Genomic DNA, 17,311 nt, shown 5'->3' on the forward strand with positions numbered 1-17,311 from the left:
TTTATTCCACTTGGCTTCACATTTTGCCATCTAATGCAATCGCATTTATATAATTAAAAAATAGTGGACTAAGTGATGTTCCCCACAATACATTAGGTTTGAAAAACATGTTTAAAATGATATACACTCACATGAAGTCGTGAAGACTGAAGACCAAATCTGTTTATTCTACAGGTGCGCGATTACACGTCATGATGACGCCATGTTGAGTCACATGACCGGCCTGAGGATTTAGAATCGTCTCAGTGACTCGAATCTTTGATTCTGATCGCTACAAAAGAATCAGTTTATTTGTACGCCAACTCGTTCAGTGACTCTTTCTAGTGATTACATCTTTAAGCCAGTAGGTGGCAACAAGCGAATCTTTTTGTGTTTTAAATGAGTCATTGAATCATTTACTCGAACTAGTCGATCGAAAAGAGACTGAAACCGACCTTAATAGTTTTTGTTAAAATATATATGTATTTCACACAAAATAGACATATTTAAATTACCATCAGGTAATGGTGCAATATATATATTAAACACAGAATGTCATACATTTGAGCTTTCATGTTTATTAATTATTAATGATAAATAAACCATAAAATACATTATTTAAAAAATACAATATTTAGAACTTTTTAAATGTATGTATTCAGGGGCAGAGTGCAAGTATATGTGCATAATTCTATATACATAAAATTATAAATATGTCTAATTTGGTATCAGCCAACCCGATACCCATGATGTAGGCACTTTTTGTTGATTTTTATTTTGATAATAAAAAAATAAAGATCTGGCTTTGTTCAAAGTTTGTTGAAAGTATCATATTGTAAAAATCTTGTAACCGAATGAGTGTATTGGTACACCCCTAATAACTTTTCAGGGTGAATTTATTTTTGTAAGTCAGTTTCTATAAAGACATATACTGTCTTGGATACTATCTTAAGTATTATGTATTGTATAAACGTACAGTATTTAAAACATCTGTGACAACTTGCCCCATGCTGACATTTGCAAAAATATAAAAAATATATTATTAAAAAAAAAAAAAAATATATTATTAATAAAAACAAAAAGTACAAAAACATACCCTCAAAAAAAAAAAAAATAAAAAAAAAAACAAAAAAAAAAAAAAAAATAAAAAAAAAAAGACATTTAATTTAATTTAAAAACTAAGTTAAAAATTCCAGATTTCCAATGTGCTCTTTTCAGTTATGCATTTTCTCTCAAAGACCAAATCATTAGGCCTCTGACCCCCTGCAGTGCCTGTGGACTCAAAGGGTCCCTCCTTACCTGGATTTATGATGAGGAACCCCAAACAGCAGGAGGTTTCAGAAGCAGTAGTCTGGTGGCCAGCGGAGGCTCCAGCAGGGCAGTAAGTGAACCCAGCAGTGCCACTGTTGTTTCCTGCCACCCCTCCAGCCCCCTTCATTTCTCTCCACTGGGCAGCACACACAGGAAATGTCTTTTCTGTTCCCCGTAAAGGCAAGCTTCTGGTGACCTTGCTGTTGCCAAGGTAACACATCTGCCATGCATTTTCACATAGTTTGGCATCCCTTTTGGGGTTCTTAAGATCATTTGGATTTTTCATAATGAGACTTGGGCAATATTTTTATTGTCAGTAAATACCTAATTTAGTTAAACCCACTAAATTTGTAATCGACTACGGCTCTTTCATACACACACCATGGCTCTTTAACAAATGCATTTCCCTTTAGTCAGTATCATCAGCGGAACAGACTGTGTTTCTTTCTCCATGTGTTTGTTAAACATTTGGACCATGTTCCCTCTCCATATGATGTGAATCTCTCTATAGAAGGCTAAAGGAAACCAGGTGTGGACAAGCTGAACTCGAGAGGTCAGGGGTGGAAACATGCAACACAAATTTTTATGCACTGTTTTCACTCACGGTCTTCAAATGCAGCATACTGAACCGCCTCATAACACTTCGAAGAACCAGCAATGCAACACATCTGCTCCCAACAAACAAACAGAAACCTTTGTGGAAGATAAATTCTTTTTGAAAAAACTCTAGCTGTCAAGACAGGCGGGACGGGAGTGTGATTTGAAGAGAGAGACAGAGAGAGAGAGAGAGAGAGAGAGAGAGAGGAAGAGCCAGACAGAGATGTCGTCTACTGGAGAGACCATTTGCTCAATCCTCTCATAATTCCTGGATTTCTGCGAGGCAATTCTGGTTGTACTGCGGACCAAAAAGGAGCTTTCTGGGAAAGTCTTACTATTTTTAAAACAATCAGAATGTGTTTGTGTATACTGTATACAGCTCAGTATACTTTTGCATGTCCCTTTTATCTCCTAACAAAAATATTCTTGCAGAATTTATACAAATAGAAGACAAAATAAATTTTATTATAATAAATTATACAATATTTTAGATCAGATTTTTTGACATTTACAATACTCAATTAAAATATGTTTTTCCACAAAATAAAATAATTAAAAATTACACCAGTCATCATGTTAACAAATGTTTACATCCCCTTGTTTCTTAATATAGTTCTTGAGAATGAATGTTTACACCTACACACAATAAAAGTTTGGGGTCGGTAAGATTTGTAAAATATTTTTGTCTCTTATGCTTACCATGGTTGCATTTATTTGATCAAAAATACATCAAAAAATAATAATATAGTTTAAAAATATCTGTCTTCTATTTTAATATATTTAAAAATGTAATTTATTCCTGTGATGCAAAGCTGAATCTTCAGCATCATTTCTCTTCAGTGTCACATGATCCTTCAGAAATCATCCTAACATGCAGATTTACTGCTCAAGAAACACTCTTATTAATAATATTGTCAAATTAAAAACAGCTTCGACGTTTTTTGTGATATATATTTTTTTCAGGATTCTTTGATGAATAGAAAGTTTGAAAGAACAACATGTATTTGAAAGAGAAATCTTTTGTAACATTATAAATGTATTAACCATCACTTTTGATCAATTTAATGCACCCTGGCTGAATAAAAGTATTCATTTCTTCACACAAAAAATAAATAAAATGCTAGTGACTCTCAGCTTTCGAATATGTTTATACATATATAAATATATATATATATATATATATATATATATATATATATATATATATACATATATTTATAATATGAAGATTAAACCATGTGATATTCATTGAATACCATTCCAATAGCACTATTTTAAGGCCAAATTGGATAATTTACTTAATTACATCTTTTGAACTCCAAATTCAGATGTATGCCTTAAATCAGATCAGGTTGTTTATGAAATTATTTTAAGTTGCATAGCATGCCTGTCCGGAAAGCCAGGGGATTTCACAGAGATTCAATAGAGGAATCCCTGTCTCAAAGATCAGCTCTCTCTTGAAAGCCCTATCAGTCATTTATGATTGAGATACGTGTGATGGGCAGACGTTTCCATCGGACAGATGTGCCCACAGCCCTGTAGTTCACCAGCTGGGCTGTCCTGCACATGGCTGGGCTATTCTAACTGTTGGATCACAGAGCCCTCTGTTTTCAGATAACACAGTCCTCCGGGGATGCTGTAACTCTAGAGGCTCCATTGTGTCATGCCTGTACTCCAGTACAACACGCTGTCAGTTAAAATGAGTGGCCTCGGTCCAGTGTCTGAACGTGTCTGTCCTGAATGTGAGTGGATTAGCACTCTCCACATCCAGCTCAGCCAGGAAACTCAAGAAGACTTTTAAAGCAAAATAGGCGCCGATAAGTCGCCATCATAAATTTGAGGACACATGCTGACTAAAAACAACTCAAGTAATGCAAAATGGCCTTCTGAGCCCAGGGGCATGATGGGATGCAGGAGAGGCCAGCAGGTGGGTGCTTTTGGCTGACCTTTCATTCTGTAAAGCTGCCTCTCGAGTAAAGAAAACATGGATGGATGTGAGTGTCATCAAAGAAATCAACATTATCAAAATTTAATATATAATAAAGACAGTAACACTTATATAATGCGTTATAAAACAACTTTAATGCATTGTAATGCAACTTCTAATAGATTGTATGATCATGTAACTAATTATAACCACAATATAACATTATCTATTCATTCTTACAGCTTTAAAGAGTATAATGCATTAAAACACGCAACAACCAATTTCAGATGTAACAAGGAATCTACAAATATGAAAACGATATGAATTTATATATTATACATTGAGAGAAATATTTTTAGATAAATTAACATTTTCTAAATGTATAATATGCAATCGTGAATTGAACAAATGCATATTATTTATATATTAAAATAGAAAACAACCCAGTATATTATTTCAAACAGTATATATATATATATATATATATATATATATATATATATATATATATATATATATATATATATATATATATACTGTTTGAAATAATATACCGTTTTCTTGGTCACAAACTGATCATAGCCAAATAAAAGTATTTTAATGCATTAACTATGCCTTATAATGTATGATCTTGTGAATAATTTATAACATTTATAATGCATTATAATATCTATCTATTCACTTTTGCAGTTTTAGAAAGTATAATGCATTAAAATACATGACAAACAGCCAATTTCAGATGTAAAGGAATCTGCAAATATTCTAACATATTTAAACTTTGCTTACAATTATTTATGAAAACACATGCATTATAACATTCATAAAGGCTACAAAGAAAAGGGTTACCCAAAAAATGGTGACGAATTGTGGTAGTAACTTGTGTAGTTATACTGATCTACATGCTCAGAATCGATTCTGATAGCCGTGTACCAACTCAGAGGTGTTTAATTGCTTCCCTCCAACACAGTGAATACACACAAGTGTGTAATTTCAGAACAGAAGTGAGACGGTTACTGAGATTAACTGTGCAGTTAGTTCCAACTGCACTGTGATCAGTTTAGGCCTATGTAAGCATTAAATAACAGTCATCAGAGAAAACCGGGGCAATACTACTAAGCGAAAAGCAATTGAAACCTACATTTAGAAGTGAATTTGGCCTACTATGATGAGGCTATATCAGCAGTGTGGTCAATTTTTATGCTAGAGGAGGTCAGCCGCAACACATTTGCAGATGGGCGTTATATAAATCATAGAAATAAATATATAAATGCAGATGTGTAATTGCAGGGCTGGTGTAATTTTGGCGTAAGAATAATTCCATGTAGCTTAAAGGCTTGAAATAAACATTTTCTCCTAATTAAGGCTTGACATTATGTGACATTATCTCTCTCAGTCTTTCTCGCTCATCTTTAATGTCCTCCGTGAAAATGAATTTATAGTCTAATCACAGAACACGGCACGTGTGGAAGGGACACAAATCAGCCCTCATTAAGAAATGACAGAAAACTACCATTTTGTAATTGAAGTATAGGTCAGAATCAATATTTTGAAGCATATTATTAAAAGATTTACTATATTATTAAAAAGTATATTATTACAAATATTTATTATTTAGATTTTATAATTAAATAATATTAAAATGGAAAATAGTTCTTTTAAATTGTGTAAACATTTTGCATATTAATATATTACATTGTACAAATTTTAGTAAATTTTAGCTAAACAAATGATTATTACCTAAATTGATTATGAAAATTATATATATTTTAAATTGTAATAATTTTTCACAATATCAATAATTTTATTATATATATAATATACTTAATATAAATATATTTATATATAATAAATGCAATTTATAACATTAAACATTGGTCACAAACTGATCATAGCCAAATGCTCCACAAATCTTAATGAAAGTATTAAAATGAATATTTATGATTTAGATGCCCAGATTTTTATAATTAGAATGTCCTTAAGGGATGTAATATTTCAACAGCAAAACTCGTCGTGCAGCGCGCTGTAAATAATACATACAAAGTAATGTAATGATTTGCTCAAAGCTAATTTAAAAAAGCCCATGAATCAGTTCATAGAGCAACCCACACTGACATTTACTCTGCGCTCATTCAGCTTCCTGCCTCCAAAAGCTCCAGCACCAGAATGGGCCGTTCATACAGAGCTTTGCTATTAAACGCAGTTCTAATAGGCTTTCTCGCCACGCTGTATCTTCTTCCTCCCGCCGAGCATCTCCAGATAGCAAAGCTCCCCTGCCCCACCCTATCTCAGCTTTTACCTCTGGCCTGTTAAAAATGATATCAGCTCGTGGAGGGCGAGCATTAGCATTTGCATTTTATTGGAGGCATGGAGATTTAGAGCAGTGGATACATCAGCTCTGAGCAGACAGAATTAGTTAACAATGCATTATCTGCCTTTTATGGTGGCCATAATTCTCTCACTCCCCCGGCTAGGGGAAGAGATGGGGGTGGAGGAGGACTGGACGTTATGCCAGACTGCTCACTCCACGGGGGGGCTGCTGGGAGAGGTTGGGCTTTGTTTCTGGATGCTTTGCTGCACATTAAACACAAAGAGCATTGCTGCAGCATTACGGTTCACATTTCGAACAACTACCCAATAGAGGGCTGATAAGTGTCTCAAAAGGTCACGTCTAACGGCGTGACCTTGCGTTCTTAATGACGCCGCACATAATCTTGCACTACAATTCAGCAGAATTGTGGTATAATTGCACTTGCGTGTGCGTTTAGGCTTTTTAGATTCGGAAAGGGATTCGGAAAACCGTCACATATCATACTTATGAGGCCTACAGGACGCTGAAAGCTGATCCGAAGGAAGTGACGTTGCTCAAATGCACACTGTGTGTGTGCGTTCTGGCGGTTTGAATGCTGGCGCAGGGTGGATTGAAGACACTGCTGCAGTCTTCCCCTCCCAAACTCCAGCCCTCGACCACAGCTGTTCAGTGGTCCCCTTGACAGCCATCTATTAGAGCTTATGCGCAGCAAAAACCCATTGGACCACATGCATCCCAGAAATCATGCACACAGACTCTATTCGCCGCTCGCTGACTTTTTTTGCTTCAACAAACATATTCAAAGCATGCAGTTTTTGCTTATTGGTAAAAAACATAGCTCAGGAAAAGCAAACCCCAACGTTCTGCTCGTAGTTCAACACTGTGGCTTTCACCATGGGGATTATGACCTTAAAGAGATAGTTCGTCCAAAAGTTAAAATTCTGTGATCATTTGCTCATCCTTCTGTCATTCCAAACTTTCTTTGGTGAAACAGAGATATTTTGAAAAAATTAAAAACAGAATGTAAGTCAAACACTCTTAAAAATAAAGGTTCTAAACCTTTTTCTTTTTTTGTAAAAAATTCTTAAAAGAACCACTTTTATTAGAACATTCTAATAATCTAAAGAACTTTTGTGGATTAGAAGGGTTATACGGTTTTTAAAAGTTCTTCATGGAACCATCATTGCCAATAAAGAATCTGTTGTTTTAAGAGAACCACCATTTTTCGTTCCTCAAAAAACCTTTCAGTAATCCGTTCTTAAAACTGCCATTTCTCTTTAGTGTAAAGGACATTTTAATAATCTACAGAACATTTTTCCACTTTAAAGACCATTTTGTGCAATGGAAAGTTTCCATGCTCTTAAAAATAATGAAAACTTTCTATGAAAACTTTCCATTGGACAAAAGGTTCTAGAGTGGAAAATGTGAATAACAAAATGTTCTTCACAATAAGAAAATACTGGTTCTTTTAAGAACTAATCACTGAAAGGTTCTTTGGGGAACCAAAAAAACCTCCAAAAACCCACTTTTTGCATGGATGTTAAAGGTTCTTCATGTAACCATCAATGCCAGTTAAGAAGCTTTAATTTAAGAACATACAGGTTTGATTATAGATTTTTTTTTGGTCACTATTAATTTAACACACTAATCCTAATGCATTTCAACAGTCATTTTGTTCCCATTTTCAAATGTGACTTCACATATTCTAAACCCCGTCTCTCCTGATCTTACATTCCTCGAGTGCAGAGCGAATGTGACAGCTCTCCAGCGTTCCATAAAACATAAACGCAGCCTCTCAGCTATCTGCTGAGACTTCTGCTGCCCAGGGCTGAAAATTTACTAGTGACCTCTGAATTCCTTTTCAGAGCTCAACCGCTTCCTCCTTTTCCCCTTTGGAAAATTCCACTGCCACTGAGGTAGTCGAGAAAACGGCAATACAGGGATGGGTTACGGCTCAGATGTCACCTCTCTTAAGACTCTGGACTGTGCGGAGCTGAGGCCATGAAAGAGCTACAAGCCACATTCACAATAGTCCAAATGTTTCAGAAACATGATATGAAAGGAAAAGAGTAAACTGGAAGTCTATATAATGAGGTTAAACAAATCTGCAAGGCTAGGCTATTGTCGTCATCCATAAGATATAACTGCAATATTGAATATCTGTGAAGTTGAGGAAGAGTGGTCTATGGAAAAAAAAACAATTATGGCATACATATAAATGTTCTGCATGGGGAAGTTGCATGAAACTGGCATTAATCTGCATCACAACTAGGTCAAAATAGTCAATATATGAGCTCTCAAATATGAGTAAATATAATGAATTTATAGACCAAATTCAAAAGGATGAAAAGTACAAATAAGCCCAAGAATCCATTTTTCCCCACTGTATTCAGAATCCCTATGCAGCTTTCATCGTGTATATTTTTTTGATCAGCACAAACAAACAGGCAAGACTTGCTCCATTATGACATCTGCTGGTGCACATCAGCACTGCTTTACAGGCCAAACTTGATACTGCACTGCAATGACTCCTGGACTAAATGGGAAGGTGCATATCTGATGTGTTAAAATAAATCATTTTAAATAGAGTTTTTTCATAAACATTGTATAGTGTGAAATTTCATAATCTCAGCACTACAATGAAATTTATTTTGACTCGAGTAAAAAATGCCAGGGTTTAGGGTTTCCAGAAATGTTCAGTGTTAGTGTTGAAAACTAGATTTACTACAATATGGTACAGGATATTAAAAACGCAATGCATTTAACATAGCAAAAGCCTACTATTGTGGCACATTGTAAAAACAACTGCTAAAACGGAGTCATGAGTATAAATGATCATGATCATCACAAAAGGACCAAAAAAAAAAAAAAAGTAACTATACGTAACCTGGTTTAAAACCTTTCCCCCTCATTAAAAACAACTCAAACTAAACCTTTCTCCCTATTCTACTGCTTTCAGTGGACTGCCTCCATACATTTAAAATAAAACAAGCTCTTTCCCTGGTGTAAATGATTTCGAAGGAATAGCTTTTGTTCAGTGGCTTTGCAAAGCACACAAAAAAGCAATACAGAGCAAAAAAATTTTGGTACAGGCATGTAACCTTGATAAACACCATTTTATTGAGTCAACTCTAGGTTAAAAAAGTAATAAGAACCCGACATATGCTTAAACTACCATGTGAATAAGAACAGCTCTGAGTTCATGAGGTCAAACAGGGAATGTGTTCACCAAATCAGCCACAAGAGGGAGTATATCGGTTAAACTTATGGAGCAAAATGATCATCATGAACAAAAAGGTTGTAGAAAGTAACAGATATAATGTACCATTACACACTCACATGAGGATTGTCTGCCCTCCTGCAAGCAACAGTGACAAGTTCAAAGGGAAGAGTGGTTAAAAGGGCCAATTCTGAAAGTAGGAGAGTTTTACAAAGACATTAAGGGAGAAAAAAAAAAAAAAAAAGAATGTCAATGGTCTAATATTAATATGGGGAAAGCGATTATAATGTCTAGTTTCTTTGTGGCTTTACTGAGAATCAGAAACCAAAAAATTTAAAATCACAGGATTCTGTCCCACAAGGGTCATTATTACAGTTAAAAATTGCAATACAGCTAAATTAATTCTACCTGATTAAAAAAACAAAGCAGAAATCAGAAGAGAGGGTGACAGCTTGAAATAAAACCAACAGTGTCACGTGTTCGTCCAGCGTTATAGATGTTAAACGCAAACACAACTGACATTTTCAGTCATGTCCAGCACCACTACAAAATCAACTGTGTGAATAAAAGTTAAAAGTTAGACATGTACGGGTTTTCATCATTTCACATCTACACTAGCACACAACACATCATAAGAACATAGTTGTAGGAGCACAAATACACAAGTTATGACAAAATAGAAGGAAGATCAGAGAGAGTAAGAGAAAAGAGATCACATTCCACCGCTCTGCTGCAGACGCTGTTCGCCATGGCCTTTCGGTTTGTCTGGTGAGAGATGCTTTTTCATGAAGGGTGGACGGAGGTTGTCATTGTGGGCAGTAACCTCCATTGCTCGCTGGCCGTTTTTTTACTAAATGGTCCGTTAAGGTTAGCTATGAGAGTGTCACCAGTGTGACAAAGGGAACAAGGTTTGGAGGATTCAGCGTCTTTCCTCCACCCTCTGCCCTTTAAACTGGCGTGGCACTCTTTTCCTTCTTGTCGCCGTCTTCGTGCCAGGTCAGACGCTCCTCGTAGAAGGCAATGACGATCTGTGGGCACTTGTGATTGGCTTCCTTTGCAAGCACAAGGTCTGCCTCATCAGAGTCTTTCCTGTGGTGGGACATCAGCAACAAAGGAAAGACAAATTTGCATTAAGTGGACAATTGCACAATGTTATATATCTGTATTAGCTACAGTTCTAATTGAAACTGTGACATTAAAATCTTCAAATACACTTAATTTGTTAGTTAAAGCTTAAATAGAATTAAACAGATCTCTAGATGTAAAAGAGTTCAAGCTGCTAAAACAGTAGGCATTGATTTTGTTCACATTTGCATTTGGTACCATCATAAAAATCAGGGTTTCTACAGTGTTCTTAAAATCAGATTTAATACTTCAACACCTTTTAAGATCTACGCAAATAAAATGAACACTGTAGAAAAATATACAACATCCCTCACATTTCAGCAACCATTTAAGTAAATCTTCTTCAGGAACAATACTAGACACAATTGTCTTGGTACTCCTCACCCAGAAACAACAACATAGAAATGAAACTTGGATATATTTAAGTGTGGTCAATGTGCTGCTTCTATAGCAGTATTTACTGTCCTCTGAAAATAACTTAACATACAGCCATTATTGTCAAAATAGCTGGCAACAAAAGTGAGTACACCTTAAGTGAACATGTCAAAACTGTGTCTAAAGTGTCAATATTTTGTGTGAGCACCATTGTTATTAAGCACCGCCTTAATCCTCCTGGGCATGGAATTCACCAGAGCTGCACAGGTTGCTGCTGGAATCCTCTTCCACTCCTCCATAATGACATCACGGAGCTGCTGGATCTAACACATGGCGCTTCTCCACCTTCCGCTTAATAGGGTTCAGGTCCGGAGACATACTTGGCCACGTCATCACCTTCAACTTCAGCTTCATCTTCCTCAGCAAGGCAGCTGGAATCTTGGTGGTGTTTGGGGTCGTCAAAACTGCTGTTTTGCCCAGTTTTCTGAAGGGAGGGCATCATGTTCTGCTCACAATGTCACAGTACATGTTGGAATCCATGTTTCCCTCAATGAAGCGCAGCTCCCCAGCACTAGACAAGACACAATAGGGTGTCGCCACAAATCCACCACAACAACTTATCACTGTAGGTAAGACACAATTGTCTTAGTACTCCTCACCAGGGTGTCGCCACACATGCTGGACACCATCTGAGCCAAACAAGTTGATCTTAGTCTCATCAGACCACAGGACATGGTTCCAGTAATTTTTGCTCTTTGACAGGTTGTCTTCTGCAAACTTTTTGAGGGCTTACTTGTGAGCCAGCTTCAGAAGAGGCTTCCTTCTGGGATGACGGCCATGCAAACTGACTTGTTGCAGTGTGTGGCCTGTGGTCTGAGCACTGACAAGCTGACCTTCCACTTCTGCAACCTCTAAAGCAATGCCGGTAGCACTCATGCTGCTTTTTGAAGCCAGCTTCTGCACCTGATGCACAGCAAGAGGACTCGACTTGTGTTCCAAGTGGAACCCATCTTGGAAAACCTCTGTATGACCCTGGCCACTGTACTGCAAATCAGTTTCAGGGTGTTACTGATCATCTTTTTAATGCCTAGGCCATCTTTGTGGAGAGCAACATTTCTAATTTCTTTGCCATGAGGTGCCATTTTGAGCATCCAGTGGTCCGTATGAGAGAATTGTACTCAAAGCACCAAATCTTAACTGCTCTAATACAAGATACACAAATTTGTACAGTCCTGTCAAGCAGACAAAAACATGAACATGATGAATAGGACATGCAGCTTTGTTGTCACTTAGGGTGTACTTACTTTTTTTTTACCAGCTATATTGACAATAATGGCTGTATGTTAAGTTATTTTCAGAGGATAGTAAATCTATACTGCTATACAAGCAGCACATTGACTACTCTAAAATATATCCAAGTTTCATTTCTATAGTATTGTCCCTTGAGAAGATATACTAAAATGGTTGCTGAAATGTGAGGGCTATACTCACTTTTGTGAGAACATGTAACTGTCAGACTAAAATAATCAAGGCATTTCTGTTTTGGACTTTTATTAAAGTTTATGTACTAATGTACCAACACAGGAAAAAAAAAATCACACCTTGCTAATACACTAATGTAAACATACGATCACAATTAATCAACAGTATTGGTGTTCTCTTAGCATAAATGTGTGGCATCCATTGATTGCGAACTGCTCAGAAACTTCCAGCCTGTAGAACGCATAACAGCCCTGAGTTTTGACTCTGAATGTGAGCAAAGTTAAGACAAAGAAACAAGAATTTTGCATCATTTCAGACATGATACAGGGTGTAAATGTGGCCATTGACACTATTGTCCTAACATCCATCTCGGGTGATCCAATCACAACAGGTCAGTTGAGGCACTTCCCTGTTAACTCCTGGTATCATGCATCTCCTGTGACCTCTTGTGATGGGTTTTAAATCAAATTTCAATGTCAAACACTCACTATTATTCTAATTAGAATCTGGTCAGACTTGTGGCTTTGGTTCCAATGTGTTTCTAAGCTCTAATGAAGAGTTTCATTAAAATAAATTGCTCTCGATATGTAAAGAGCTGCTGTACTCACCACTTCATAAGGAACATAAGGTCTCCACAGGAGTCTGTTGCTCCAATAATCTTCTCAGGCTCCAGGCCTCGCTCAAACCCTCTTGCTACAAGGATCTCATCCTAGAAAAAACAAAGACAACAATTGAAAATCATAATATTACTTAAAATAGATGTTTTATTTTTACATCACATTTAGGCATGTGACGTTTCACCGTGAGCCAGTTGAAATTCGGTACAAATATGTGACGATTCAAATCGTTTGAGATGTTAAAGGGGTACTCCACCCTAAATTGAAAACTGTCATTAATCACTTACCCCCATGTCATTCCAAATGGACTATTCTATATGCAGTTGGACTATTCTGAAGATACTTTTCTGGACCTTGACAGTGTATTTTACTTGGCAGTCTATGGGACAGACTCAGCCTTCCGGTTTGCATCCAAAATATCTTAAATTGTGTTTCGAAGACGAGCGAAGCTTTTACGGCTTTGGAACAACATGGGGGTAAATTTGACTATTGTTCCTTTTTTGATTCACAGTCTCCTCATTGCAGGCAGGTACGGCACTCATTTCAGCATGTGTTTGCATGTTCTGTTGGCTGTCTGCTTTTCACTCATAACGTGCCTTTAAATGAAATAAGTGAACTATTGTGCGCTATATTGAACATTTTTTTTCTATTGTTATCGATGATGGTGTATCATCAATAAATATTGATAGCGTTCAATAGCCCAAGCTTACTTAAACCTTTTCTTGTTAGGCTCTTACCTCCTTTTTCTTTTTGGGTTTGCTGCCACTCCCATTCTCTTCCTCTGAGTTTTTCCTCTTGCTGGTGCTGCTGCTACTGTCTTTGGGACGGGCCGAAGAAGAGCCTGTGCTGGAGGGCTTACTGCTGGGTGTGCTTCCACTGCTTCCCTTTTTATAGGTCTTCATGAACTCTGAGATAAGCTCTGGACAGTCCAGGTTCTTCTCTGGTTCCCATGTGTTGTGTTTGCTGCAAAACAATGCATGATTCATGCATGATAAATTAAAGCCACTGGATTTCCTCACATCATAGATATGCCTTCAGGAAGTTTACAAACTATGACAAAAATGTGAGTGTCCTTCAAACGAGTTAACCTTAAATCACTTGTTTTAAAATTCAGACTTGTCCACTTCATCTCAATGTAAAACTACCATAGTCATGCATTTTTACATGCAGTAACACACATCCACATCTTCTTGAGTTAAAACGGTCTATAATACTGTTTAGACACTATTTGTTTATTATGAAGTAAAAAAAAAAAAAAAAAAAAAAAAAAAGGTGAGTGACATGACACAGGGGAAGTCATGGCCTAGTGGTTAGAGAGTTTGACTCCTAATCCTAAGGTTGCGGGTTCGGTCTCGGGCCGGCAATACCACGACTGAGGTGCCCTTGAGCAAGGCACCGAACCCCTAACTGCTCCCCGGGCGTCTCAGCATAATTGCTGCTCCAGGTGTCCAGTGTGTGTGTGTGTGTATTCACTGCTGTGTGTGTTCACTCATGCTTAAGAAAAGTATATACACACACCAAGACAATTCACACATATTACTATGAATTTGAAAAAGTGCACAGCCAAGTATGGTGACCCATACTCAGAATTTGTGCTCTGCCAATCCAAAGTGCACACACACACAGCAGTGAACACACACACCTGAAGCAGTGTACAAGTACAATGAAGACTTACTCTGAAAAGCCTTTCCACTTCAGGAAATATTCCACACGGCCCTTCACAACTCGCCTGTCCATGACCTTCTCCACTACATACTCTTCCTCATCTGAGGAAGCAGCCTCATCATCTTCACGGTTCTGGTTCTTCTTTCCCATGCTGATTCTGAATGTCTTTCCTATGAACAAATGTGACCTGTGTGGCTCCCTGGTCTGGGGAGGAAAGTGTTCCCACTGGAAAAATAAAATAAAAAATAAGTGTTATTTAAGTTATACACAGGGCTGGGTTGTTGGAGCCCATTTACCATATAAAGTACAAAAAGAGTAATAAAAAAAACACAGCAAGGAGTGTATTTGAGTAGATGCATATTCATTTCAAATACATCTTAAATATAAACATCTGACGTCAAAATAGATCTGTGCATTAGGTCTTGCAGTTTAAACGTAATGTAACTATTGCTGTCAGTTATGTAATTAATACTAATCAACCTAGGGCTGGACGATTAATCACATGCATTTGTCATGCCTGTCTCATCAGTAAAGCCGGTTCCGTGATTAGCGGTAAATGTCTGTCACCTGTTTTCAAACGGGAGCGGCAGTTAATACACAGAGCCGTAGTTCACTGACAAGCTACGCAATATTCTGTTCATAATTGAGATTAATCGTATTCGATTATGAACTATTGCGTATTGTCAAACTACGGCTCTGTGTATGAACTCAAGGTGCATTTGAAAACAGGTGACGGATATTTACCTCTAATCACGGAACCAGCTTTACTGATGAGACACGCATGACAAAAGCATACAAAAAATCTACCATAACTAAAAATTATATATTGACAAGAAAATCTCACAGCTTTAGGCTACACAACTTTTACTGTAAGTATTAATATACTACATCTAATTCATACAGCGAAGCCAATGCTAGCTGTTTATTTTTGAATGGATAACTTCTACTTACAGTATGACAGTACTGTTAAGATTGAAGAAAAAAAAAAAAGAGTTCACTTCTATTGTCTTTACTTGTAATTTGTTTCTTCAATTATATTTTATTACTGACTGTTCGCTTTATAATTGCCTGAAGACAAGGGACAATGTTTACTTAAAAAAAATAGTTTCTGCTGTGGCACTTACTACCACTTATTACCTATATTATATGCCATTAATATGTCTATACTGTGAAAATTCTATTTCCAGCAAAAATAACCATATCATGAAACAAAGTCACTCTTAACATGATAACAACAAAAGCTGGACAGTATGAGCACGAGCTTACAACTTAAGGTTAAACCTTGCTTACCTCAACTGCAATGACAATAATCAATCTTTATTTTTCGACACTCACCTACGGTTCTATTGGAGGAAGTGCAGAGATTACAGCATTCAGAGCTCCCCTAAACAAATACATTTAATTGAAACATTCCTGCACTCAAATATAACCAAAATGTACATCAATAAACATGCATAAGGCCTGCAAACACATACACTGCTCTAATAAATAATACTAAAGGACTCTTACAAATAGACACACAAAAGATCAGCATGCCTTGGATTTGAGGAACTGCAGAGTTATATGCATAATGAGAAAAATCAATAAACTCCAAATGATGTTTACTTGTTAGAGCACACTGTTATCAAAGCTAAAGAAACAACAATGCATGCAGTCTGAATACATTACATTAAAATCAAGCAGTTATACCGGGATGCAATATATAAATTTATATTAATTTACCAATATACATATTCAATCAACCTTGCACTAGAAATGCGTTAAACCAGCCATGTGTTCTTATCTTAATGTCATGAAGGATCTTAGCGAGCAAGGCCAAACAATGTGAAAACATTGAACAGCCCTGCACGACTCTCACGTTTTCATAATTTAACATCGCATGCCAAATGCGATTTAACTCCCAATGCATTTATTCCAAAATACAAAACATAATTCAAATCGTAAACGGGTTTAATGCAGTGCTAGCTGCACTGCTAACATTTAGCTACAGTTACGTTAGTCCCATTGATTGCTACTGTTTGCCTCGTTATGAGCTCTTTCTGAAATAAATAGCAACAGAACAAAAAAAAACAATGACAGAAAGTAATAGGTTAGAAAAATAAATTCACGCGTTTGCTGGTGTTGCGTACAACGCAAGCTCAACTAGCCAATGCCTGCAAAAACAATAAACAAGGCTCACCGATATCCAGGCGCACATGATAGCAGACTAACATAGCTTAATTAGCATAACTGCTCTACATCTTTCTTCGGTTCTCTGCGTCTGACCGCTGCAAGCAAAGCATTTGCATTTATTGATACGCATTTATTTGAATACTATCGTCGTGCGCGCTAACGCAGTGAGGCTTTGCTTAGCAACAGCGCGGGCCGAGCCGAACAGATTTCACCTGATCCTATCATGTTAAAGCGTAGCGCTGACGGATTAGATCATTTCCAGTGCAAGGGGAATCTACAATGACATATTCTGACGTTAATTTGGACGATTACTGTATACTTACTGAGATATTTTTCGATGTTTTCTTATTCGTGCTGGATAATAGGGCTGAGGCGGCGGCGAATTTTTCCCTGCACACAGTAGTTTGCTGCCTCTCGCACGCGCATCAGTCCAGTGGCGCGTCCAGCCAATCAGCGTGCGCCTGAGCGAGCCGCTCTCGCGCCAAAAACGGCCTCACGAGTCACACGGACACGGTACCTGAAATCACAGACTT

At 37.0% G+C, this 17,311-nt stretch overlaps 1 protein-coding gene and 1 long non-coding RNA gene across 5 annotated transcripts in view; both read right to left on the reverse strand.

The window, feature by feature from the left end:
- The window catches only part of LOC122135117, a 59,477-nt gene extending 59,225 nt beyond the window's left edge, over positions 1–252 (reverse strand). Inside the window, exon 1 of the long non-coding RNA XR_006153346.1 lies at positions 132–252. This is a non-coding gene — a long non-coding RNA (uncharacterized LOC122135117). The remainder of the gene's footprint in view (positions 1–131) is intronic.
- An 8,967-nt stretch (positions 253–9,219) lies between these two features.
- On the reverse strand, positions 9,220–17,270 carry cbx5 (chromobox homolog 5 (HP1 alpha homolog, Drosophila)). 4 transcript variants are annotated; one of them, XM_019064757.2, is made up of 6 exons: positions 17,102–17,270; positions 15,942–15,949; positions 14,617–14,831; positions 13,679–13,904; positions 12,933–13,033; positions 9,220–10,431 (listed from the first exon to the last, which is right to left on the reverse strand). In XM_019064757.2, the coding sequence occupies exons 3-6, from the start codon at positions 14,754–14,756 to the stop codon at positions 10,290–10,292; spliced, it is 609 nt and encodes a 202-aa protein (XP_018920302.1). In that variant the 5' UTR covers positions 14,757–14,831; positions 15,942–15,949; positions 17,102–17,270; the 3' UTR covers positions 9,220–10,289. The 4 variants fall into 4 exon arrangements, with proteins under 4 accessions (XP_018920302.1, XP_018920296.1, XP_042569511.1 ...); XM_019064751.2 differs by having other exon boundaries at positions 15,942–15,990; positions 17,102–17,267; XM_042713577.1 differs by lacking the exon at positions 17,102–17,270 and adding an exon at positions 16,786–16,984 and having other exon boundaries at positions 15,942–15,990.
- Positions 17,271–17,311: the final 41 nt, after the last annotated feature.

The sequence above is a fragment of the Cyprinus carpio genome, chromosome A23, assembly GCF_018340385.1.
Source record: "Cyprinus carpio isolate SPL01 chromosome A23, ASM1834038v1, whole genome shotgun sequence".
NCBI lineage: Eukaryota > Metazoa > Chordata > Actinopteri > Cypriniformes > Cyprinidae > Cyprinus > Cyprinus carpio.